Source organism: Sarcophilus harrisii, chromosome 2, assembly GCF_902635505.1.
Source record: "Sarcophilus harrisii chromosome 2, mSarHar1.11, whole genome shotgun sequence".
Classification (NCBI taxonomy): Eukaryota; Metazoa; Chordata; class Mammalia; order Dasyuromorphia; family Dasyuridae; genus Sarcophilus; species Sarcophilus harrisii.
Genome location: NC_045427.1, coordinates 227,357,603 through 227,385,211, shown reverse-complemented (window position 1 = coordinate 227,385,211; position 27,609 = coordinate 227,357,603). Strand labels below are relative to the sequence as shown.

Here is a 27,609-nt window from a genome sequence, read left to right as displayed (position 1 = left end):
TGATGATGAGTATGACAGTTTTGTTCTGCTCTAATCTTTTGTAAACTGCCAGATGTCATCTGCCTTCCTCACAGTTAAATAGGATTATTGTAAGGAGGGCTGTTATACCAAAATAATCCAGCTTCTTTTGTAATCATTACTTGAGAATTACTTTTCACCCTTGTGAAATATTGTTTTTTAATCTCAGTCTTGTATTTTGTTAATCAAATAAGATGGTCCAAATAACTCTAGAGATTTGACCCTGTCCACTTACAGTAACATGCCTCAGAGTTGCTAAAAGAGCCCTCTGAGATAATTAGCCCATTATATTCCTTCCCTCCATGGTCTGGCCTCTAGCCTCCCCTGAATGATCCAGAAAGGGACAAGGACTAAGAGCATACTCAGATTTCATGTGAGACTGAAAGGCTCCCAGCTCCCAAGTGCTAAATTAACCTATACAGTTTTACAAGCATTTATATAGGCCAACCATCAATTGCTTTCTTATGAATCCTATTTTTCCTCCCTATTTCCAGATACAAATTTTTTTTATAGCAGCATTTTCTCAAGATGTAATGAACTCTATCCTCCTGTACAGATTTCATCAATTAATCACCCTACACTTGTGTGATTATGTAGCAAGGGCACCCATAGCTAATATCTGAGGGGACTGATACGGTAAGGTGGAAGCTTTTTTACTTTCATAGGAGTTCCCAGATGTCGATTCCATGTCTCATGGTTCCTTTCTCAATAGGAAGCAGAAATTCTGGGTCAGAGTAGGTTTCTGGTTGGTTCCTTTCAATCTCCACCCCCATTAAGAACAGATTCATTCACACAGCTATCTGCCTTATTAGCTGCTCCTTTTCTGTAGCTTCATGGTCCTGAAAGCTGTGAACTCTGTTTCTACTTGATGAATATGCTAACCCAGTTTATTTTCAGTCTTTTTATTCTGGCCATTCAAATTTATGTTGAACAATTGACAACAGCCTGGGAATATTGGACTTGGTACTTGCTTTAAGTTAGTTAAGTTTAGTTAGAAAAAACCTCTGGCACTCACTGAACTAATCCCTCTGTCTGGGCCTTTAGAGCTAATTCTTCATACATAATGATAAGTATTTTTGTGATTTGGAGTCCTGCAAGTATCCTGCCATCCAGTCATCCATGTATGCGTGGGGCTCTTTTTCAATACAACCATGAAGTGACCTACAAGGCTACCTTATTTCATCCCAGTCTTCCCTGACAACTCCAGATGTTGTAGGTAACTCTAAGCTCACTATTCCGTTAATTCCAATTTAATGTTAGAATGGAATGAGACACTCTCTGGCCTACGAACTTGAATGGAGGAAATTACATTTTCCCCTCATTGTAATTGGTTTTCTGGGGCCCAAAGTCTTCGCCAGAATGCCAAAGGGGTCCATGATACACACAGAATAAAGAACCCTTGCTATAGATTTAGAAAATGTAAGAGTTGGAGGGACTTAGAGAAATAATCCAGTTTTCTTCCTTCATTTTATCAATGAGAAAATAGTCACAGAAATGGAAAATGATGTGTCCAAGGTCACACATTAAATAAATCAAATTATTATGGAAATTTACTTAATGGGAATGGCTTAGCATCATTTTTAACCGGTGAAAATTTTTTTTTTTGGCTGTGATTTTAAAGAATTTAAAAAGTTCATCTTTAGAATTTCCTCTTTCTCAGTGATGTGGGTTCAGTGTGAGTTTTTTCTCTTATATTTTCTTAGAGGATATCTTTAAATTGAAACTGATATGCCAAAGTAGCATATTTAAGCAGAAGGTGAAAATGTAAGGCTACCTACAGTGCTCATATCCTGTTTGGATAAGATTTGAACAAGCTTGCCAAGGTTTCAATTATCACACTGCTACAGGGAAGTGAGGGGAAGGAAAGAGAGCTAGGTTACTTAATGAGGACTCTATTGAGTGAAATGTGCTGTGGGAGAGAATATCTGTCTTTAAAACCAAATGGCTTGGAGTTCAAAGTACAATTGTCATTATTCCCCCTCCCTCAGGAAGATGTAATTTGGATGACTTGACTCTATCCCTTGATTTATAGCATCATCTTGGTTCTGGGATAGTCTAGCATCATGGCCCTTAGAGGTGATGGAAAGTTTAAGTGATTTGTTTTCACTGGGGAAGTATTCCTCCAGCCAAAAAATTGACTTTTCCGTTTTTTTTAATTCCTCTCTTTTTCTTTTCTTTTCTTTTTTTTTTTTTTAAATCTCTGTAAGTGTTCATTGAAAAGACTGAATCTAGAGTGAAGAAGACTTTTGTTCAGATCCTGCCTCTGGGGGTAGATGGTGGATAGAGCTTTGGGCCTGAAGTTAGGAAAAATTGCATTTAAATCCCAGCTTCAGAAATTTACTAGATTTGTGATAAGTCACTTAACCTCTGTCTGCTTCAATTTGCTCAACTGTAATCTTTAGTGCCTACATTAGTATAATATGTGCCTACTTCTCAAGTTTATTGTGAGGATCAAACGAAATGATATTTATTGTATGCCCTTGGCACACAGTAGGTGTTTAACAACTGCATATTCTCCTCCAATCCCATCCCTTCTTCCTACTGTCTTATCTATATGATCTTGGACAAGTAATTTAGCTCCTTTTGGCCTTAGTTTCTTAATCTGTAGAATGAATAGATTGAACCAGATGACTTTTAAGGTACCTTTCTGTTTTAAATCTATGATTTCATGATCCTATTTCTCCATCTAATCATTAATTTAAATATAACATCTCTGAACCTTCTTCCCCTTTATGCCCTCCAATGAACAATTTATATTCATTAGTAGTAACAGCCACTTGGATAAATTTAGCATCATAGAACATTAGAGCTGGGACAGGTGAGATCCCCTAATTTTATAGAGGAAGAAACTGAGAGTCATAGAAGTCACACCTGCTTAAAGTTCCATTTGGTAGGATAAAAATTCCTTTAAAAATAATGAAATTCCTTTAGTTCTCCTTCCCCTTCCACCAACATGTAGGAAATTTGATAATGATTATAGCAAATGAAATGCTGCTTAGCATTATGTCTGGCATGTAGTAAATACTTAATAAATGCTTGTTGACTGACATAATTGGGAGTTTGTAAGTTATGGGACTTAAAGGAGCTATTGAATGTTTGAACACCACCTGAGAGAAAAGATCAATTTATTGTAGAATCTTGTTTCAGTTTGAACATCTTCATTGTGTGTGATCATCATTACCTAAATACAAAAATACCAACTAAAGTATGACCCCATGTCTTAATTTTTAAGCCATTCTTTCAGTAAGCATCAATTGTGCACAGGACACTGTGTTAGACCTGAGGATCTGAAAATTCTCTGTCTTTGTCTCAATTTCTCTCTGTGTCTCTCTATGTCTTTTTGTCTGCCTGTCTCTCTTCCTCCCTCCTTCCTTCCCTCTTTCCTTGTCCTTTCTCTCTTTCCTTTCTTCCCTCCTTCCTACTTGTTTAACTTCTTCCTTTGTTCTTTGATTATTTATATCTTGTCTCCTATCTGTGGATGTACTTCAAATTTCTGTCCTGGTCCCTCTTCTTTTTTTTCTTTATACTCTCACTTGTTGACCTCATTAGCTCCTGTGAGTTTAACTACCATCTGTATGTAGGTAATTCCCAATGTATATATCTAGCACTAAATTTTCTTTGAGATAGCTAAATGTTGCAATGAATAGATTGATAGGGCTGAAGTCAGAAGGAGTCATCTTGAATTCAAATCTGGTCTCAGACACTTATGAGCTGTGTGATCTTGGGCAAGTCACAGTTCTTGATTTGTAAAATGGTCATACTAACAGTCCATAGAGTTATTATGAGGTAAGATAATCAGATATATAAAGTGCTTGGCAAATCTTAAGACAATGTGCTGATTCAAGCTTTTTTAAAAGAAATTTTTGAGTAAATTAAGTGAAGCAAATGAAAAATAGCACTATATAAAATCTAGCTATGTTATCCTAGGAAAACATTTGAGTAAATAAATGAAAGAGGGTAGAATGTCTGTTGTTTAGATAGTAACATGCATCTTAATGGACTCCTCCAAGAGTTGTCAAGCAGTATGTAGACCTGGAGCAAATAAATCAGGCAGAAAATGAACTAGACCCAGAATTGAAAAAGAGGAGAGCAGGCTGCCTTGTTTTTGGAAATTTGGAAATTTTTATTGACCCTAAATTAACCATAAGAGTAAACATTCATCATTTCAGCATAACCATTTTATCAGCTTTATGTATAGCATTAACTCCCGAATGCTATTGTCTCTCAAACTAAACGTCAAGTATTAAACTAGGCACAAAGAGGGTGTGATCAGGACAGCAATATGTAACCAAGGAGCAACTCCAAAGAATGAGAATAAAGAATGTTAAAAGAATTGTGTTAAAGAAAGAGAATTTGGGATGGTTGTATGGTGTGAGATCGGGATGTGGGATGGTTGGCTAGAACCTTCCAAAATGGTACCCTCAGGATGTTGGGTGGAAGTGAGGAAAGTCTCTTTCAGATTAGAGGAGCTCCTACTGAGAACTTTGGGAAGACATGGGTGAAAGACACATAGGTTAGGCAAACATCTTTGTAGAGAACGCCTAAATCAATGAGATTATGGGTCCATTTCATTATCAATTGAAACCTATCCAACTCAGTTCATTCTTTTGTCTTTAATATTTCTTCAATGGATGCCTGATCTCATGATATAGAGATTCCCTTTAGTGGTACAAACCACAGCCTATTACTGCTTTCCTTCAGCAATTCTTCCATAAGGGTTTTACTCCACAAGCTAAAGGCCTCCCTCTAGGTATTTGAATATTTCATAAGTGGAATATTTCATAAGTTAGACTTTCCTTGTCATTCCTTGCGTTTGTTATCTTACTGGCTTGTTTTTATTTCTAATCATATATTTCCTGGCTCATATCCCTTATGTCATCCTTACATTTGTGGGTAATGTGCTGCGGTTGCCCACTTCCCATCTCTCTTGTTGCCCTTCACGTTCCCCACAATTTTGATTGAGTTTTCAGATATTGTGGTGTTCAATGATTCACAGCCATACTGCATCAGTGGGAGTCTGGTGAGGTTAAAAAGTTGGGTTTTCATGTTTAAGAACATCTGGAAGATTAATAAATGTGTCATGTGATTTCCTGAATGCAAATGAGCTTTTTTCTGCTTTTATGTCCTGGGCCTAGCTTATTATCTGTCTGTATCATTTGTCCAAGATATGTAGTGATGGATTAAATTAACACAGGGATTTAACCAATATTACCACCCATGTACAGAATGCTATGTTGGGTGATATATAGATGGGAGGCAGTGTGATATAATGGAAAGAATGTTGAATTTGAAACTAGAAGACCTGTGTTCAAATGTTGGCTTTGCCTACCTAGTCTTTATGTAATCTTAGGCAAGTAAAAACCTGTTTAGGCCTTAGTTTCCTTTTCTGGTTTGTGGTACAATGGAGAACTAGTACCTATTCTCAAGAGGCTTACATTCTTTTACTCTAGACAACATTTACATGTCTAAACATATAAAAAATTGAAATTAAGGCAGAAAAAAAAAATCTTAGATTTGAAGTGAGAGGAATGAGTTGAAATTCAACTCTATGAGTTTGGACAATCTCTGGGGCTTGTTTCCTCATCTATAGAATTAGAAGATTGGACCAGATGACATTAAATGTCTTTTCTTTCTCTAAATCTGTGATCCTGTGAAGAGGTGAATCATTTCAACTCTAGTAAGTAAGGTTAAAATTGAGTGTTAACTTCATAATTAGTCTAGTGCTGTGAACTTTTTTTTGTTGTGACACTCTTATTCTCTCTGTCTCTGTCTCTCTTTCTTTCTTCCTCTTCCTCTCTTTCCCCTTCCCTTTCTTTTCCCCTTCTTCCCTCCCTCATTTAGGTAGATTACTTGTCTACCAGGTTATAGTTTGTACCATAATGAATACAATATATTCCAACTTGTTTGCCCATCCACTGTGGTTTATACAGCATTGACTCACTAAGCCTTCCACAGGCCCCAAGTAATTAATATTGTCAATGAGCAGGTTTGGTCCATGAAAATGATGTTAAAGGGCCATTTGTTCATGTCATCTCCTGGTCCTGTCTCCACCCTTCTCCCCACCCTCCCCCAAAAAGCAACAACTGCAAAACAAAACCAAAAATAAAACGGAGTGGTTTTACTCTGACATAAGTGATCAGCCTTCCCACAACTCCTCTCTGACTGGTGTTCATTTGCATGACCCGTGAACCTGGAAACTCAGCACTCCATCTGACCTTTGACTTTTGGTTATATTTAGGTGGCTCTAGTCCAGTGGACTGAAAGTGTTGGTTTAACCCTGGTGGGCAGAGATCAATCTTCTATGCAGCTGAGGACGCCTGGTGGCCAGATTCTGAACTTCACCATTCTTCAAATCTTTCCCTTCACTTATGAAAGCAAACGGATGGGCATCATAGTCAGGGTAAGTAACTTTATGCAAGTTGCCCTTTAGTTATGATTACTAAAATCATACTAAATAGGCTAAAAACCAAAGCAGGTACAATGCATATGTCAAATGGCATCAACATTGCCGATTTAGTCTTTTCTGTCATCTCTTTGATATGTATTTTTTCTGAAAGTGTAAAATCTTTCCATATGTTGGAGCCACAACCTTTCTGACCTTCCCTGATAAGAAAATATACTTTTCCAAAGCAGACAGACCACAGATATCTGATACAGCTTCTGGTTAACTCATTTAATTAGGACAGAAAACATGGTACTAGCTAAATCCCAAATGAACATTTTTTTAGCAATGTGATTGTCCCCATAGAATAGTAATGATAATAAGTCCCATTGTGTATATTGCTTTAAAATTTACAAACTACTTTTTTTTCACAAAAGTCCTCCTATATGGGATATTCAAGTGTAAGGCTCAATGAAATGAAGTAATTTGCCCCAGGGTCTTATTTACTGGTTGTAGAACTAAACCATGAGTAAAAGCTAGCATTCATATAGTGCATTAAGTTTCCAGCATACTTTATAAATATTAGCTCATCTGATCCTTCAACAATCTTGGGAAGTAGAAGCTATTTTAACACTCAGTTTATACGAAAGGACTTTCTCAGGTTGCAGAATCAGGCTGGATTTGAACTCAGGTCTTGAATCCCAGCCCAATCAGTAATTTGTATTAAATACCTACTATGTGCCAAGTACTGTGCTAAACATTGGGGCTACAAAAAAGATTCAAAGGACAGTGTCTGCTCTCAAGAAGTTCACAAAATAATGAGGGAACTACTGGGTCTGTATCCCAAGGAAATCATAAAGGAGGGAAAAGGACCCACACGTGCCAAAATGTTTGTAGCAACCCTTTTTGGGGTGGTAAAGAAGTGGAAAATGAGTGTATGTCCATCAATTGGGAAATGGTTGAATGTTATAATATATGAAGTAATGGAATATTATTGTTCTATGAAAAATGATGAACAAGCTGATTTTAGAAAGGCCTGGAAAGATTTATACAAACTGATGTTGAGTGAAACAGGCAGAACCAGGAATATATTGTACACAGTAATAGCAATAGTGCCTGGAATTGAGGTCACTCCATCTGTTGGTGGAATAGCCAAGAGGCCAGTGTCACTAGATTGAAGAGAATGTATCTGGTAGTAAGGTGTATGGAGACTGGAAAGGTAGGAAGAGACTTGAATATCAAAGAGATAACTTTGTATTTGATGATGGCATCAAGGAAGTCACTGGACTTTGTAATGTAGGGGGAGTGTGACATGATCAAATCTGCATTTTAGGAAAATTACTTTAGTGACTGAGTAGAGGATGAATTGGAATGGAGACATCTGAGACAGGTAGACCCACTAATAGGATATTACCAAAAGTGAGGATGAGGGCTTACACTAGAATATTGGCAGTGCTACAGGAGAAAAGAGATATTGCAAAGATGGAATAGACAGACTTTGGCAATACCTTGGATACAGGAAAAGACAGTGAAGAATTCAGGATGATTCTTAGGTTGTGAGCCTGTGGAATTGGGAGGATGATGTTGCCCTTTACAGTAATAAGGAAAGTAGAAGGTGGGGGAGAGAGGGTTTAGGAGAAAAGATAAGAAGTTGTGTTTGGACATTGGAGATGTGAGAATGGAGATTATCAGAGAAACTAGGGTACCACCTAAGTTCCTCTAAATTTCCTCTATCAACAATGTCTTTTTTTTCACATTACCTTACCCAAGAACAGCTTCTAAGAAATTTCTGTACATTTTTTTGGAAGACTGGGACAAGTAAGAATTTTTGCTTTAGTTAATTTAGTTATTTTTTCTTTTTTCTGTCAGAATAGTTCCTAAAATCAGCTGTTTGGGGATAATAATGATCACAATAGCTCACATTTCTCTAGTACTTTTTAATTTATGAAGTGCATCTCTCCCAACCAAAATGTAATGAGTAATCCATTACTATAGTTACTTGTGTTTGAACTTGCCTGTATTTCATGGCTAGTTGGAGCTGCATCTAAAATTCAGATTTTCTGACTCCATGGTGTTTTTTTCCTCCCTTAAAATAAGAATACTGGTTGTTAAATGAAAGGGAGAATTAGTTGCCTCAATTTTCAATCATTTAATCAAGAAGAATTTATTGAGCAATTTTGTGTCCCCCTGGGCCAGGGGCTAAAAAAAGAAAAGAGAAATGGTCCTGCCCTCAAGGAGCTTACATTTTATTTAAAACAAAAATAGGATACTTGTAGCTTGAGACTCGGGAAAAGCTTCATGTAGAAAATATACTTTGAACTAAGTCATGAAGGAAACTAGGGATTCTAAGAAGTGAGGAAGGAAAGCATATTCTTGGGCTGGTGGATAGTCGGGGCAAAGACTTGGAGACAGGAGAGAATGTGAAGAACAGTTAAAAGCCAGGCTGGATCATAGAACATATGACAGGATATCATATATAGAAAGGCTGCAAAAGAAAATTAGGGTCATGTTGTAAAGTCGGAGGAATTTATGTTTGATTCCAGAGGCTGTAGGGACCATTGGAGTTTGTTGAATAGAATAGTCACATGTTTAGAACTGTCCTCAAAAAAATTACTTTGTCGGCTGTTGAAAAGATGGAGTTGGGAGAAGTTGAGGCAAGGAGGCTGGTTTGGGTGGCTCTCACAATAGCCCAGGAGAGAGAAGAGGAAGGTTTGATCTATAGTCATCAATGGATGAGTAGAAAGAAGGGGATGTCTTCTAGAGATGTTGGGGAGGTAGAAATAACAAGATTTGGCCGTTGATGAGACATGGTGGATGAGTAAGAGGGAAGAGTTGAGGGTTAGCACCAAAGCTGGAAAAGAGGAGACTGAAAGGATAATAGTGTTCTTGATAGCAATAGGACCATTTTTTAAAAAGGCTGGGATTTGGGGGAAAGGGTATGAATTCTCTTTTGGGAATGTTGAGTTTGAGATGCTTATAGGATATATAGTTGAGTAGACAATGAATAATGTGATATTGGAACTCTAGAAAGAGGAGGAATGCAGAGAAAGAATGCAGAGAAAGAGAGACAGAGAGACAGAGATGTTACAACTGGTTTGGAATGAGGCATTTTTGGGGAACTAAAATCCCATATCAAGTAGTCCGGTGACATCACACTGAAGTAGAAATGGGAGATACCAAACCATATAGAAGAATGTTTGAAGGCCACATATTAACTTAGAAAACTTCAAGTGAATATTAACTATGTTTCATTGTATTTTTATTTGTTTTGTTAAATGTTTCCCTGTTACATTTTAATCTGATTGGTTTTGGGAGTATTGTAGGCTATATTTAAATGTTTGATGCCTCTGCCAATTCTGCTTAATCATTTAGATGATGTAGAGGATAGAATGTTAGGTGTGGACTCAGATTAACATTTAGCCTGAGACATGTTACTAGCCATGTGACTCTGGCCGAGTTACTTAATTTCTGTTTGCCTCAGTTTCCTCAAATGTAGTGGGAATAATAATAATGGTACCTAATTTCTAGGGTTGTTGTGAAGATCAAATAAGATATTTATTTGTAAAGTACTTAGCATAGTACCTGTCACATAGCAGGTGATTAATAAACTCTTGTTTCCTTCTTTATTTATTAGTTTGTGATGGTAGCAATCAGTATTCAGGTCTTTCTGATTCAACTCTTAATAGTTTTAGCACTAGTCTTTCACAACTCTCTTGGACTACCTAATCCCAACCCCACCTATCCTGAACGACATCCTTTCAGGAAGAAGCAGCTTTATATATAGGCAAGGAACAGTTAGTCCTGAACCTTAGCTCCTGACTTCTGATATAAGGGAATAAGTTAGGAACTTTCAATAATATAGAAAATTGTGATAATTTTTTTTTCTCCTGAGGAGAGACACAGAGATGTCCCCACACTTGCATGCACATGCGCACATGTGCGCACACACACACACACACACACACACACAATCACACACACACTCAGAACCATGTGGACAGGCACAGAAATAGAGCCTCATAAATAAGCACATGCACAAGCAAATGTACACATGAAATCAGTGTGTCAGCAAGCATTGATTAAAAGTTTACTACGTGCCGGGCATTGTGCAAAGTTCTAGACATACAAATATAAGCAAGACAGATAGATTGACAGATACATAAGGAGATAGACACAGAAATATATACACTTGGGGATAAGACAGACAGACAGATATAGGCACGTGGACAGGGACAGAGACAAATGGACAGGGAGACACACAGAAAGAAACAGTTTTCATTAGAACATGACTTTCTGACTTAGTTTTGTCATAGTTGATTGACGCCTAACTTTGTGCAAATTAAAAAAAAAATTTAAAGAAAATCTCAAAGTGTGAAGAAAATAGATTTAGTTATGCAGCAGATCTAAGTATTGTTGAGTATTTTTTTTTCCACAAGTATTGAGTTCTTTCACCTCATACCTTCAGCTACATCAAACAGCTTACAGAAGGATCTTCTTGCTGCCCACAAACCAGTTTTTTTCTTTGTATCATGATCTCAGTTCTAGGAAGTTGGCTAGGAACAAAGGCCATGTGAGCTACCTCTTTAGAGGAGGGTTGGGGCAGAGCTGTTTGTTTTGTGCATAAGATGTTCCATTGAGCCCCCTCCTTTCCCAGCCCTCTGCCCCCCACACATGTGGAATGATGAGGTCTGATCTCCTTCATAGATCATACCATTTCATAGCTGGAAGGAAAAAAGTCTTTGAATACTGGCCAAAAGCAAACCAGGGTGGAAAAAGATGAAATTCTAAAACAATAGCATTGGCAAATCCCTCTGTAAATTTATAGTGTGATCTTGCCATAATCTGAGAACGAAGTAACCTTCTAATGAACTCAACAAAGAGGAAATGACTAATGCTAGAAGACAGTTGATATAGTATTTATATTGGACAGAATTTCTAAACTATCTTAAGCCAGTTCTGCAGCAGAGGAAGTGAAAACTTTATGCATTTTCCTACAGAATTCTTGCTAAACATTATTTTTTGAGAAGAAAACAAGCAAAAGCTTTATATAGGAACAGCTACTTTTTGCTTGAGCCACAGAGCTCTGGGATGATAAATTTTGGAACAGTCCATCAAAGAAACTATACGAATTGGCCTTACGGCCACTTTTTTCCCCTTTTGATTGAGATGTATCTTTTGGACACAAATGCTATCCTGTAAGATTCTCAGTGTTAGAGGGCCATCTGAAAGTAAATTTAAAGAGAAAATTGTTCCTCATTTGGCTTAGAGTGTGCTTTATTTAAATAAAAGGTTTTTAATCTTTATGTATGGGATGTTTCGGTAATAGCAACATTTTTAAAAATAGATATATTTTTTTCCAATTACATGTAAAACAAATTTTTAGCATTAATAAAAAAGTTTTGTTTGAAATTTTATCTGTCTGTCTCCCTCCTTGCTTCCTGACACAGTATGCAAGTTGATAGAGTTTATACAGGTGCAGTCATGTACAACATTTCCATATTAGTCATTTTGTACAAGAAGACTCAAATAAAAAGAGTGAAAGAAAGAAAGTGAAAAATAATATGAAAAGCAACATTTTTGCTCAAGATATTTATGTTGATGAGGACTGACTTTGCATCATCCTTGGCTGACCATTCTAGGATCCACTGATTCTTCCATCATGCCCTCTACACATTGATTCTACCTTCTTCTTTTTTTTAATTAAAACTTTTTATTCTTAATTTAACAAATTTAACAAATAAACAAACAAATAAAATAGACATTTGCAAATGCATAGTAAAAACAGATTGAGAGAATTGTATATAAAACCATATATATTTATCATTTACAGTTTGCTTTTCTTTTAAGTATATAATTAAGTTACATTATAGCTTTCTTTTAAGTATATAATTAAGCTTTCACAGGGACAGTCACTAGATGATTCAGAGGACAGAGCATTGGTCCTGGAATCAGAATGATCTGAGTTCAAATCTGGCCTTCAGACATTTACCAGCTGTGTGACCCTGGGCATTTGTTTTAATCCACTAGAGAAGGAAATGGCAAACCACTCCAATATCACTGCCAAGAAAACCTCATGGATAATATAGTCAGACACAATTGAATGACTGAATACACACAATAGCTTTCATAGTTCTTTTGTTCATCTATACTTCTTACTAGTCTACCTTCTTTTCTGTACTCTGCACTAAAAAATGCCCACAATTACATTTCACATTGCTTTCCAGAATGGTTATACCAACCCACAGCTTCAACAGCAGTGCATTAGTGTGCCCATTTTCCTGTATCCCACCAACAATTGAATTTCATTTATTGATATTGTTGTCATTCTGGTTAGGTATAAGGTAGAACCTTGCACATACTTTAATTTGGATTTCTCTAATTATTAGGTTCTTTGGAGTATTTTTTTTTCATGTGCTTATTGATAGCTTGAATTTCTTCCTTTGAAAATTTTTTATTCATACTTTAACGATTTATTGGGGAGTCTTTATCAAACACTTTTGCTTTGAAGCTCATTCCATCTATTTTGTTCCTATCCTTGTTGCTGCCCTCTATTGGCCTTTGAGTTACTCTCTTTCCTTCCTCAAATAATTAAAAACTATCTGAAAGTCTACTCTGTTCCAGTGTCAGTCCTCATCTTCAGGAATCTAGTGTTTACATTGATGTCCCTTTAACATTCTGGCTTATGCATAATCATCTTCCTGAATGCCCATCACCTACATTTCAGTGTACCTTACTCATCCTAAAGGATGCTCACACCTTAGACCAGAAGTGTTAAACACTCAACCTATTGGGATAGCAATATCTAGTTCAGTCTGAACTAGATTAAAATGTAATTGGGAAATATATAACATAAATAGATATAATAGAACATAGATGATGTTTTGGTTTTCTAAATTAATATGTCATTCACAGAGATCATTATGTATAGTTGAGGGGCTTTTGTTTCTATTTATGTTTGACACTACTGGCTTAAATCATCATTTCAAGATGGTTTTTATGAAGTAATGAAATTCTCTAGTCTACTATTCTCTTCCATTCTTCTGTCTCTCCCTCTGCCTCTTTCAAGAGTTGCCTCATTGATTATATGCTTCATCTAATTCATTTTCAGTCTTCTCCTTTCCATTAGGTATTTACCCATTGCCTGTGATCTTAAAGTCTCACATATGCACCACCACAAGCAGCACAATTCTACTTGACACTGCACTTTGTTATCTTATTTTATAAATTTGATTGCTGATACCCAAGAAAGTATCATCTCTACTCACTGCTTCCATTTCCTTTATTGCCCACCTCTGTCTTATTCTCTTACACTTTGACTTCAGATGCCACCAGTCAAGTGAAACTGCCTTCTTCAAGTTACCAATGTTCTGTTTTCTTCCCTCAATAGTACTTTATTTTTCCAAATACATGTGATGATAGTTTTTAACATTCACTTTTACAAGATTTTGTGTTCCAATTTTTTCCCCTCTTTTCCTTTCCTCCCTCCCTCCCCAAGATACCACACAATCTGATATAGGTTATACGTGTACAATACTTTTAAACACATTTCCATATTTGTCTTGTTGTACAAGAAAAATCAGAACAAAAGGGAAAAAGAATGAGAAAGAAAAAGCAAATGAACAAAAAAGGGTGAAAATACTATGCTTTGATCCCCATTCAGTCTCCATAGTTTTCTTTTTGAATGCAAATGGCATTTTCCATCTCAGGTCTAATCAGTGATCTCTTAACAGCTGACTCCAGTGATTTTGTTTTTCAGTTTTTCTTCCTATTTAGTATTTCTCACTGTATATGTGTTAACTGCCCCATCTTTGTATATTTTTCCTCTTGACTTTTAAGGTACCATTCTCTCCCCTGATTTTCTTCTTATCCATCTTTCTTCTTATCCACTCTTTTTTCATTATCTCTTATATATCATTATTTATTCCCCACCTTTAAGTGTGAATGTAACCCCAAATTTTATCCTTTTGTCATCTCTGCACTTTATAATCTAACTATCCATAATCTTTGTTTTGAATCTTTACACTTGTATCTCAGTTATCTTCTGGATTTCTTTATTTGAGTATCCTGCTGGCATTCAAATTTAGCATGTTCAAAATAAGACTTATTATTTTTCTTCCCTAAACCAATCAGATCTACAAATGACCCTGTTTGTCTTGACAAAATAACCATTTTTCCATTAAGTTTCTAATCTTAGACTCTTTCTTGATCTTATTCCTCACTTTTAATACCCATTCAGTGACCAAGAAATATAGATTTCTATCTCAACAATTTTGTGTGTGTTCTCTCTCTCCCTTTCCATGATCACTTCACTACATCTTCCATAGATTGTTGTAATAGCCTTCTGATTGACCTCTCTATCTCTACTCTATTTCATCCTTCACACAGCTGCTAAAATAAACTATTCAAGGTATTCAAAACCTACATGGGTCTGACTAGATTTCCTTATTCCCTCAAAAAAAAAAAATCATAAGTAAACAACTAAAAACTCCATCCCAAACCTAAGAACAAACTTAAGAAACTATATCTATTTTCTCTGGGCTAAATTATGTAACCTCTGGAACCTAGGATATATGGCTTTTTGTAATAAGATTTCATCCTACTTTTCCAGGCTTATTTTTATCCAGACTTCTTTTTTGGAGTCTCCATTCAATCTAAATACTAGCTATTTCCTGAACTTGACTTTTTTTTTTTTTCAAAATAGGACTTCTCCCATAGCTAAAATGTATATCACTGTTTATTTGTACCTTTTGGAATCCTTATCTTTCTTCAAAGGTCAACTTAGGTGTTACCTCCTTAGTGAAATCTTTCATATTCCTCCTTCCTCTTCCTATTTTCCTAGAGAACTCTGATTTCTCCCTTAGTCTTATCATTCCCTTAGTTGGTATTTTTTCTTCTATTCACATATTATTTTCATTGGTAACATAATAATAATGATAAAAACTTACAAGATACTTCTGATGTTTCAGTAAATTTACAAATATGATCTCTTTTGATCCTCAACTATGGGAGGTTGGTTGGCTATTATTATCCTTGCTTACACTGAGAAAATTGAGAGACAAAAGAGGTTCAGTCACTCACTAAATGTCTGAAGTTCAGTTTGCACTCAGGACTTTCTGCCTCCCAAGTCCAGCACATTATTTACTGTGTCTTCTAGATGCCTAGCACTACCTTAGAATGTAGCAGCTTGAAAATAGTCTATTTGCAGATAAAATAATGAAAAACAGAACTTAATATAGTCCTGGAATCTTTCCTCGATTATTTATATATATTAAAGGTATAGTATTTCCACTTAGACTATCCATTTATTACCTTTCATTTTGGTTACATAATCAGGCAACTCCATATTCTAGTCATACATATCTTAGATGTGTTTCAAATGACTTCTTATAAGTAAGTCATCGTTTCCATACTATAGCTTACGTATATCTGCTATGGGTTTTTAAAAATTATTGTTATTACTATTATTATTTTTTGAATTGTTTGTAGTTTCAATTCTTTTGAAAAATATATTTAAAGAGAAAATGAAGGTGATTCTTCAGTTCTGTATTCATTACCTCCCCACCCAGGATGAGTCAACAGGAGAAATCACATTCTACATGAAAGGAGCAGATGTTGTCATGGCTGGTATTGTGCAGTATAATGACTGGCTGGAAGAAGAGGTAAGATTTGGGCTGGGCTTATCTTTGTTGAATAAAACACAAAACAAAAACTGTTAATAGTCTATTTCATTCTGGTTTGTGAAAACTGCCTAACAGTAGAAAACATAAGACAGTAAAGAACTAGGTTTCTGAGTAAAGAATTAATTATCTCAGAATAAGGAAGTCCCAAAGGGTCAGTTTCAATGTCAATTTAGCCCATTTAATTACTCTCTTGTCTGTAGTTGTTTTAATTTCTAGAATCCTTTTTTGAAATTTTTAAGCTTTACTCCAGTTTTGGTGTTATTATTTCTAAGAAAACCATGGTTTGCAATGGTATGTGTGTGTGTGTGTGTGGGGGTACATTTTCCGGGTTTACAAGTCTCTCTTTTAGTTTCAAAGTGTATATTTGTATAAATGGTATTCATAAATTAATATTCATTCATCCATGCACTCATTCATTCATTCATTCATAATTTAAACAGCAATCACTGAGAATGCTGTTTAAACCACTGTGCCATCAGGTTTCTAGAACAAGGAATCTTGTTATTTTACCACCTTGGTCAGACAACACCTGGCTAATTCTGTTCAATTTTAGGTACTACATTTTTGAAGTTATATTAATAAGCTAAAATATGGGTGAGCTGGAATATGGTGAGGGTAAGCAGAATGGTGACAAGAGGTAGGCATCTCAAAGGATTAGGATTAGCTAGAAAGGAAAAGAATTAGCTGAAGAAATGCAGAAGAGACAAAACCTGGCAGAGGATTGGAGTTGGGGTAGGGAAAAGTGGAGAAAAATCATCACTGTCTTCAGGTAGTTGAAGAGTTATCATATGAGAGAAGGTTATTTTCTATGGCTCCAGAAGTTAAAACTAAAATCAATGATAGAAGCTACAGAAAGGCAGATTAGTCAGGATTTTCTATCAAAACTATCTGGACAAAAGGAATGAGTTGCTTTGAAAAGTAATGATTCCTTGTCACTGAAAATTTTTGAGTAAAGATATGATGGCTGAATATTCGAGATGTCAGAAAAATTCATTTGAATTTCTGGCAGGGTTTGTATCTCAGGATTACCTTCCAGCTCTAATTCTAGGAAAATGTTTTTGTATTAGATAACCTTCAAATTCTTCTTGGGTTCAATAGGTCATGCTGTCTTCATTTTCCATGTTAGATAAAAATAGGAACAAGTTACTATGATTAGGGAAAAACTATTGATATATCCAGGATGAGAATGCAAGCATACTGATAGTCACATAGTTCATAAAGTATCTGTTGATAGTAAAAGACTCTTCTTTTCTCTCTGTTGATTGTATACTTTTCAGTGTGGCAATATGGCCAGGGAAGGCTTGAGAGTGCTGGTGGTTGCAAAGAAGTCTCTGACAGAAGAGCAGTATCAGGACTTTGAGGTAAGAAATTTTATGATGGAAATGGGTGATCAAGACTTCAGGACTTGACGGCAGCAAGGAGAAGCTTCTGTGAGAGGAACTCTTTGTGTCCTTGAATGATGTTGTTTGTCCTTTGTTCTTGAAGAGGATCAATGGCCTCATGAAAGTTATGTTGTGACTTGCACATGAATTGGATTCAAAGAGTCAAATGTGGAGTCCTTGAGTGACAGTTCCTAAGGAAATCTTTAGAATAAACACATAGTAGAAATCATGTCTCAGCAGCACTTTTTATAGCTAAAGATGCAGGAAGTAGAATATGTAATTGGCTTTGTTTGAACACAGAATCAAAAGGCTTTGATTCTGTGGTTGTTTATGATGTTCTTATATAGACTATCTTGTATATAATATTATAAAAGAACTCTGCATTTTTTAGGTTTAAAACAGTCAGATTTTTTTCCCCAATTACTCCATGATAACTTCATTAAAGAATCTTGTGTTTTACTACCAAGGGATCAAGAGGGTAAATATTGAGTGAATCAATGGATGTGTCTTTTGCTTGCTCTTCAGGCACGCTATGTCCAAGCAAAGCTCAGTGTTCATGATCGTTCCCTCAAAGTGGCTACTGTGATTGAGAGCTTGGAAATGGAGATGGAGCTGCTTTGTCTAACTGGAGTGGAGGACCAGTTGCAGACAGATGTGCGGCCTACTTTGGAGACCTTGAGGAATGCGGGCATCAAGGTAGGGTCAGAATAGTACCAGAGACTGGGTTCTGAGACCATGCCTTCTGCTACTCACAAGTAGTTAGTTTTACCCAATTTAATTCAACAAATACTGGAAAGTTTAAAAACAAAATAAGATGGCGCACTCTCTCCTGAAGGACTTTATGGTCTAATAGTGGAGATATTGGTATTTAGTAGCATGATAAAGCAGCGGACCTGGAATCAGGAAGACTTCTTTTTCTGAGTTCAAATGTGGATTCAGACATGTACTAGCTGTATGACCCCCTCATCAAGTCATTTAATCTCTATTTGCCTCAGTTTCCTCATCTGTAAAATATGCTGGAGAAGAAAATGGCAAATAACTCCAGTATCTTGGCCAAGAAAACCGCAATTGGGGTCACAAAGTGTCAGACACAACTAAAATGACTAAACAGCAAAAAAGTGGAGATATGACAAACATCCAAATAGCTAGAAAACAAAGTAGAACATTCTGTCATCAAGTTGATACTACTAGCTGCAATAAGTTGTGCCCAAAGATATGAAGAGACAAAAAATATTCTTGGAAGAGTATGTAAAATATATTGTATGTGTGTGGTATGTAATGTAGTGTGTAAAATGTAGTATGTAAAATATATAGAATATGAAGTCAAGACATAGATTTAAATCCTGCCTTTGACATTTAATAGCTGTGTAAGCCTGAGAAACTCACTCTTAAGTTTTTCTGCTTCAGTTATATCATATGTAAAATGGGAATAACAATGGCATCTACCTTCTAGTGTGATGGTGAAAATCAAATAGATATAAAATACTGTTTAAACCTCAAAACACTATGTAAATATATCATTCGCTACAATTATTGTATTATGAAAGAAAACAGGGTGGGAAATGATAGGAGACAAAGGATAGGTATAGATAAAGTGATACAAGAAAATTTGAGGATGGAGAGAATGTTTTTTTTTTTTTTTTTTTTTTTTTGACTGAGGAAGTGGGGATAAAGGAAGCTACACAAAAGTAGTGGTACTTGAGTTCAGCCTTAGAGAAAGCAAGATATTTTCAGGTATGTGCTAGCAAATGTTTAATATCTGGATCTCTGGAAAAAAATTATACGTGATATACTTTTAAGTTTAATTGCATTATTAATATTTTTTGCCATCACTTTCTTAAGTCTAGACAACAACAAAATTAAGTCCTTATTTGTCCTGTTTGCTTATTTCTGAGATGTTAGTGCTCACTTGAAAATTTAACAATCAGCCCTCTGGTATGGGCTGGCTCCAGTATACGCTTGCTCCAGTATACGCTTGGATGTTTTTGTTTATGTTCTAGCTCCTAGTATGAAACACTATATTGTATACAGAAGGTACTTAACAAATGATTGTAATTGATTTGTGAGTCCTGTGTACTCTGGAGTGTTCCTAAGGAACAACTTCTGATATTTAAAAACATCCAGCAGAGGGAGTCTGGTGTCAAGTCTGTGAGTAACAGAAAACATTTTTTTCTTATTGTTTTCCAAGCTTCTGAGCAACTTGAGGATGTGGATTCTTGTAGCCTCTGACAAACAGATGTTCTACCATCCATTTCCATACAGAAGCAGGAAATTTATAAGGATTGAGGATTAAAACAGGGTTTTTAACATTCAGTTCATCATTAATTTTCTTCTTTGTCCTGTATTGATGGAAGGAACATTGGCTCTTGTGGGGTCAAACCTCTTGGATCCAAATTCCCACTTGCCTGTGTGACATTGGGAAGGTCACTTACTCTCTCTGGGTCTTCCTTAAACTGTAAAATGAGAGGGTTGGAGTAGATGACCTCTCAAGTCCCTTTCAGCACCGATTCTAGGATCCAATGGTCTTCAAATGTAGCCTAGGGTTCATTCCCTTGGGCTCTGAGTAAAAGAAGAAAACAAGTCTTAAATTCATTTCAGAGACACATATGATGCATGTTTGAGTCAAGATTTGACCTTCAGGGGAGCTTGATGGCTATTTGTCTGCATGTGTCTGTGTGTGTGTACATGTTTCCATATTAACTAAATTCCATTGCTAACCTTCAACCCGCAAATTAAGTTTATTGTGAGAAAATAGCTGAACAAATCCTGTTTTCATAAAATCAGTCTGACTGTCCATTTATTATAATTTAGATAGACATGAAAGCTGTTGAATTTTAGTATACAAAACTGAGATGACAGATCTGCCAATTAGCTCTTCTCTCCCAAATTGGTATCAAAGCAAGCTTTCTCATCCAGCTTTCCCTGGGTGATTCTTTCATGGCTGGCACTGTTCTGCCAAGAGGAGAAGAAGATCTTTTATATGAAAGATAAATGGGAACCAGGGAACACCATGAGAGATTTTTTTCCTTTCACCCCATACTGGAATGCTGAACACACTGGTTTCTAATAGGTATCAAAGACCCTAACCTCTGAACATAGGCACAGTAGGACTTCTTCCTTCTAATTACTCATACCTTCATCAGCTTTAGAGCCCTTTCCTCCCTTAGAGGGTCTTCATGAGGTGCTGTGGCCAAAGAAATGTGTCATTTGGTAGTCAGTCCTCTGGTGATGAATACTTAGGTCTTTTAGAAGCAGACCCATAGACTGTTGCTGAGCTGTCTTGGAAGCCTTTTCAGTTTGGTACAGCCTGCCAGAGCTTCTGCTCTTTGGGCACAGTCTTCAAGAATCTAGAGTCACTTCCATGACCCAGTGAAGTGTCAGAGGAGGACTTTAGCAGAGGACATGAGAGTAGACTGTTTGACAAATAGCTTTTGTATATCTTTGGATATTACTCTCACAAATAACTCAGGCCAGCATCAAAAAATTGCCAAGTTTCTTTATATTCGTGCCAGAGACACAAATGGTGCATCTTGGAGTTAAGATCCACTAAAGGTCTTGACCTTTAATGGAGTTCAGTGGCTATTTGTCTTTTCATGTGTCTGTGAATGTGTGTTTACATGTTTCCATAATGGCTAAATCCCATTGCCAAGTATCAGCACACAAATTAAGTTAAGTTTATTGTGAGAAAATTGACACAGAAATCCTGTTTTGCCTCCTTCCCGTAATTTATTTTACTCTCTCTTGTTCCATCAACTTCAGTACCCCATATTTCTGCCCTTGCTCTTGCTTCTTCAGGACTGTCTTGTATTCCTTCTACCCTCAAAGAACAGCAGTAGTTTAATTTTTAAAAAATTGTTATTTTATTTGTTAATATGTGGAGTTTCCTAGACAATCTAGTAGCATCAAATATTTCTATATGACTTTAAAGTGATTTGATACTTCACAAGAACCTTATGAATTTCGGTTAGGAATATTATTACCATTTTACAGGTGAGGAAACTGAAGCTCACAGAGAAATGACTTGCTTAAGCAGATAGCTATTAAGTGATGGGCTAAAGTCTTCTGTTTTCAGGTCTAATCCTATCTCCATTCCAGCAAGCTGGGAAATTCAAGCTTTTTTTTTTTTTCCTTTTTTTTTTTCCCCCTCCAAAAAGATTATTAAAGAATGATGTCAATGATTATCTCTGGTATGGTGGTAGGGTTGTGGAAGAAACGTTTTTGGACAGTCAGGCCTTTTCAGTATAACCCCTTTTCCCTGCCTCAATAACTTGAACCAGAATGTTGGTCTACTTGTTAACTTGGGGCTATCCCTGCACGCAAATTGTCCTTATTATGGGAAGCTCCCCAACTCCCAGACTCATGAACTGGGGCATCTCCTGTGGTGAAGCCTTTTCAAACAGCATGTTCTGAAGCAGGCAAATTGAATAGATCAGGTTTAGCTTAGCTTAGCTTAGAAACTCAGCTGACGCAGGCAGTCTCAAAAACGAGCTAACATGAGTCCTTTCTATGTTTTAATTTCAGGTTTGGATGCTGACGGGGGACAAACTGGAGACAGCCACATGTACAGCCAAGAATGCACATCTGGTAACCAGGAACCAGGACATCCATATTTTTAGACTGGTGAGTGTTCTCTGTGTTAAGACTAAGCAAAGTGTGGTAAGTGTGGCCTTCTCCAGAGCATATGCTGAATCTCTTGTTGGGGAATGCTAGGAGTGAGGAAAAGGAGGTAAGGAGGATTAGCTATAGCTAATTTGGGGACACTTAGGTGACATAATGGATAGAGCACTGGCCTGGGGTCAGAAGGACCTTAATTCTGGTCTCAAGCACTTATTAGCTAGGTGATCCTGGGCAATTCACTTAACCCTGTTTTCCTCAGTTTCCACATCTGTCGAATGAACTGAAGCAGGAAATGGCAAACTCCTTCAGTATCTCTGTCAAGAAAACCCAAAATGAGGGGGGAAAATCAGATACAACTAATTGACACCTCCATCAAAGCTGGAGAGCTAAAGAATAGAAGACGGTGTAATTGGTTTAAGTGGGATTAAACAGTGCTTGGAATTAGGTGCTGAGTTGGGATGAAGGTAAAGGATTTTCTCCTTTCAGAAGGTTAAGAATAGCTTTATTCTTAGGTCACAAGCTTTATTCCCTCTGTTTTAGACATGAAGAAACTGAGGGTTAGAGAGTTGAAGTGTGTGATCTATGGTTCCATGGCTTGTGATTATCACTACTAGGGTCTGTTACTGAATCTTCTGACTCCAAATCTTAGGTTTTTTTCTTTTCTTTCTCTTCTTCAATCTTTTCCTCTTTTAAACTTTTTCTTTTTAAATCTTTTTCTTTATCTCTTTTTCTTCTCCTCCTCCTTCTCTCTTTCTTTCTGCATACACACACACATGTATTTGCATATAGAGAGATAATTTTAACCTGCTGCCCAGGGATCCCTTTCTCTGCAAGGGACTCTGATTCTGGAATCCATGGACTAAGCTCATTCCAAGGGAACCTGACTCCAGGGAGAAGGGTCAGTATTCTTTCTGGTTCTCTGGCTTAGTGATCTCTCCCTTAAGTATCCCTGGATATATCTCTTAAAACAAAGCTCAGATATAATTCATGTCCAGAACTTTTCAGGATTTCCACTAGAAAAGGTACTCTGTGATGTAGATATAAGGTACATTGCAGGGGTTTAAACACAGAAGACTCATAACCATCCATTAAACAAATGCAGAAATGTAAAGCAACAATCCATCACACACAATCTTATATAAAGTAAAGGCAACTTTGTGGAACTGCTGAAATAGTATTTCAAGTTCATCTCAGACCTGCATGTCTGAGCAGTGCACAAGGTTTGGATCTCTCAGTCAGTCATGACTTGTCCTTTCCTTCCATCTAGAGGTGGTTCTCCTCCTCTTCTGAGAAATGGTGCACATGTAGGAATGGTCCATGACCATTTAGGTTAGAAATGGGCTAAAAAAATATACATTTGCAGGATCACTGGTTACTGGCCTTTGCTACTCATACACAGAACACATACACAGACACACACATTTTTTCCCCCTTAGAATATATTAGAAATAGGAAATGTCCTTCTGATTTCAATGGTATATAGAACCTCTTGATGAGGAATCTCTCCCTGCCAATATTGACTAGCACTTTCTCTTCAACTTGGAGTTTTAGAAAACTGCTGCACCTCTCTGGCTTTCTTTAAGTTCCAACTAAAATCCCACCATCCATAGGAAACCTTTCTTAACCCCTCATAATTCTAATGCCTTCCCTAGAATAATTATTTCCTATTTTTCCTATATATAGGTTGCTTTGTATATTGTTTGCATGTTGTCTCCCCCATTAGATTGTAAACTCCTTGAAGGTAGGGTTGATCTTTTTCCTCTTTTTGTATCCCTAGAGCTTAGCTCAGTGTTTGGCATCTGATAGGCATTTGATTAATATTTACTTATTGATTTGAATATTTTAAAATATTGAAAATGAAGCATCTTGGCTAGAGTCACATAGCCAATATATGTTAAAAATGGGAATTAAACCCAGGTTTTCCTGACTCCAAGGTCAACTTTCTATCTACTAGATCATGCTGAATTTCTCTTTAGAGAATCTATGCTTCCTGTAGAATCATGGAATTGCAAAATTGTATTTCAAGAATGGTCATTGCCTTCTCATTATTGAGAACTGTCCAAAGCTCCCACAGCTCATAAGTAAGGGATCTGAGACATCATTATATAAAATCAGGTTTATAAAAACCCAGAAAAAGTGGCTGTATAGCTTTTGCTCCAAGGCCTCTGGTGACAGGGAGGTGGCAATACTGTTGTATGTGTTAACTGACCTTCATGTAGATGGCATGATCCTAGGATTTAGAATTGTAATAGGTAAGCTAATCAGTGTGGTGATAAGGAGAAACTCTAAATTGGATACTAGAGAGGTAGTTACCTGGAGAGGTAATGGACAGAGAGAACAACCTCATCTTGGGGTTAAGGAAACTTGGCTTAACTATGCTCAAAAGGCTATTAAATTGTGCATACCCTTTGATTCAGCAGTATTTCTACTGGGTTTATATTCTAAAGAGATCTTAAAAGGCGAGAAAGGGACCTTATGTGCAACAATGTTTGTGGCAGCCCTCTTTGTGGTGGCAAGAAACTGGAAAATGAATGGATACCCATCAATTGGAGAATGGTTGGGTAAATTGTAGTATATGAATGTTATGGAATATTATTATTATGTAAGAAACGACTAGCAGGATTATTTCAGAAAGGCCTAGAGAGACTTACATGAATTGATGCTAAATGAGATGAGCAGAACCAGGAGATCATTGTACATGGCAACGACAAGATTATATAATGATCAAATCTGATGCACATGGCTCTTTTCAGCAATGAGATGATTCAGACAAGGTCCAATGATCTTGTGATGAAGAGAGCCATCTATACCTAGAGAGAGGATTGTGGGAACTGAGTATGGTTCATAACATAACATTTTCACCCTTTTTGTTGTTTGCTTGCATTTTATTTTCTTTCTCATTTTTTCCTTTTTGATTTGATTCTTGTGCAGCAAGATAATTATATAAATATGTATGCATATATTGAATTTAACATATATCTTTATCATGTTTAATATATATTGGATTACTTGCTATATAGGGAAGGGGAGAAGGGAGAGAAAAATTGGAACACAAGGTTTTGCAGGAGTTAATGTTGAAAAATTATCCATTCATATTTTTTGAAAATTAAAAATCTTTAATAAAAATAAATAAAAATTAAAAAAAAAATTTAAATCTGGAACTAAAAAAAAAAAAAAAGAAAAAGTAAAAAGAAAACGTGGCTTACATGTCTACTTCTGATCCATTTGGTCCTGTGTGACTAGAGACAAATTACATGACTTCTTGGAGTCCCAAGTAATTCTCTCATGACTAAATCAATTGGCATTACACATCAGCAGAAGCATTTTCTCACAGGGATTTCTCCACACTGATGAAATCACAGATGTGGCTCCTCTGTCCTTCTAGAGACCCATTAAAGTTTCTTCTATTTGCTCTAAATGACTTGGAGATACTTGGTACACTTTTAATGCTAAGAACTTGGCTTTGAAAGAGGCAGAAAAAAGCAAATTTGTAATTGAGCAGAGATTTGTAAATCCTCCTTAATTGAATCAGAGCCAAAGTCCTAGTTGCTCTAAATGTTTTCCTGTATTACAGCAGGGATAAATCATCCTTTTGGGACTAGATACTCTTATCTGTAAATGTACTCTGAATCATCTGTCATCTAAGGAAGATAAGCTTTTAACAATTAGTGAAACAGAGCATTATGCTATATATACGAAGCCTTTTCTGAACCCCTAGTTTTTAGTGCCTTCTTCCTTATCAAATTATCATGGCTATAAACAACTGTTATTATACACATTCTTATCATTCTAGGAGAACATAAGCTCTCTCAGAGTAGATGCTGACTTTTTGGCCTTCTCTTCCTCTTCCTCCTTCTTCTCCTCCTCCTCCTCCTCCTCCTCGTCCTCTTCCTCCTCCTCTTATTCTTCCTTCTCTTCCTCCTCCTCTTCTTCTTCCTCTTCCTCCTTCTTCTTGTTCTCCTTTTTTAAAATTTTCTTTTATTCTCTAGTATCTAGCACAATGCCAAAGCTGGATTGGATTCAATTGATAGCCCATATTTATATAATATTTTCAGATTTATAAGACATTTTGCACAAATTATTTCCTGTGGTCCTTACAATAACTCAGTGAGGTACATAATTGGGATTTTATAATTCCCATTTTGTCCTTGAGAAAACGAAGGCCTGGAGAACTGGCTGTGTCTTGCCAAGGATCCCACAGCTCATAAGTAAGGAATTTGGAATTCAAAACCAGGTCTTTAAGACTCCAACACCAGTTAATTCTCTGTCCATGACACTGTTCTGCCTCCTCCTATTTTCTTTTAGGATTTGGAGTAACTGGAACCAGTAAGAAAATAGATCTTGGCTCATTTTGAACAGAGGGTTTTATTTAGAAGCTTGTCCCTTTTTAAAAAATAAGGAAAAAGAAAAAAATCAGTCCTGGCCTTATAGAAATGATCAGAATGGAGGATGTTGGTGTAGTTACTGAAGCCCAAACATTAAGTATTTCAGGATAAAATGTTTTTATCAGCCACTTCTCTGGAGCATTGTTCTTCCCCCTTCTTCATTCATTTTCAGGTGACTAATCGGGGAGAAGCACATTTGGAGCTGAATGCGTTCCGCAGGAAACATGACTGTGCCCTGGTCATCTCTGGCGACTCCCTAGAGGTAGGCACAGCAATCTTTGGGATTATTAAGGGCCAAGTGACAGAAGTATAAGCAGTGGTCCTGGTTTTGTGGTGAGCTGCATGTGGGTGATAATCTTATCCACACTGATTTGTGTTCTCTTAACTCAGGTGTGTCTGAAATATTACGAGTATGAGTTCATGGAGTTGGCCTGCCAATGTCCAGCAGTGGTCTGCTGTCGCTGCGCCCCCACCCAAAAAGCCCAGATTGTGCGCCTGCTCCAAGAACGGACGGGAAAACTCACTTGTGCAGTAGGTAGGAATTTTTAAGTCTTCAGGTTCAATTACAGTTAACTCCTTTTATCTAAAGAGGCAGCGTGGTGTATTCAGAACACTAGATTTAAACCTAGTTCTACTTAAATTAAGCTATAAGTCTTGTGGTAATTTGTTTATTTTCATATTCAACAAACATCAATTGCACACTTATAGTGTGCAAAGGAATGTACCAGGTCTTGGAGATTTACAATTTTAAATAAGAAACAATTTCTACCCTCATAGAACTCAATCTAGTAGGGAGATAAGATATCCACAAAGACAATGATAATACCTATTTTACCATAACATGTATATTAGGGCTGCAAAGTTAAAATAACATATGTCTGGTTTAGGAGGGAAGATGATAGGTGTTGATGGAGTGGGGCAAATCAGGAAATCAGAGAGAGCATGATGAAGGATGTGGTATTTGAACCACATTTTACCTTTAAAGCCTCAGTTTCCACATTTGTAAAATAGGGATAATAATTCTCATACTATTTACTCAAAGGTTTATTTTAAAAGAAAGTGCTTTTACAAATTGTAAAGTAATAGATACACGTGCTGCTATTATTATTCTAAAGACTTTGCTGCTCAAGGTTGTGGGATGATAC

The 27,609-nt window shown here is 36.6% G+C and overlaps 1 protein-coding gene across 1 annotated transcript in view; it reads left to right on the top strand.

Moving 5' to 3' along the window:
• Positions 1–27,609, top strand: part of ATP9A (ATPase phospholipid transporting 9A (putative)) — a 154,917-nt gene that overhangs the window by 111,003 nt on the left and 16,305 nt on the right. Inside the window, exons 15-21 of the mRNA XM_031951642.1 lie at positions 6,257–6,418; positions 15,967–16,059; positions 17,358–17,441; positions 17,988–18,158; positions 21,984–22,082; positions 26,637–26,726; positions 26,855–26,999. Of these exons, the coding sequence (XP_031807502.1) occupies positions 6,257–6,418; positions 15,967–16,059; positions 17,358–17,441; positions 17,988–18,158; positions 21,984–22,082; positions 26,637–26,726; positions 26,855–26,999 (844 nt within the window). The remainder of the gene's footprint in view (positions 1–6,256; positions 6,419–15,966; positions 16,060–17,357; positions 17,442–17,987; positions 18,159–21,983; positions 22,083–26,636; positions 26,727–26,854; positions 27,000–27,609) is intronic.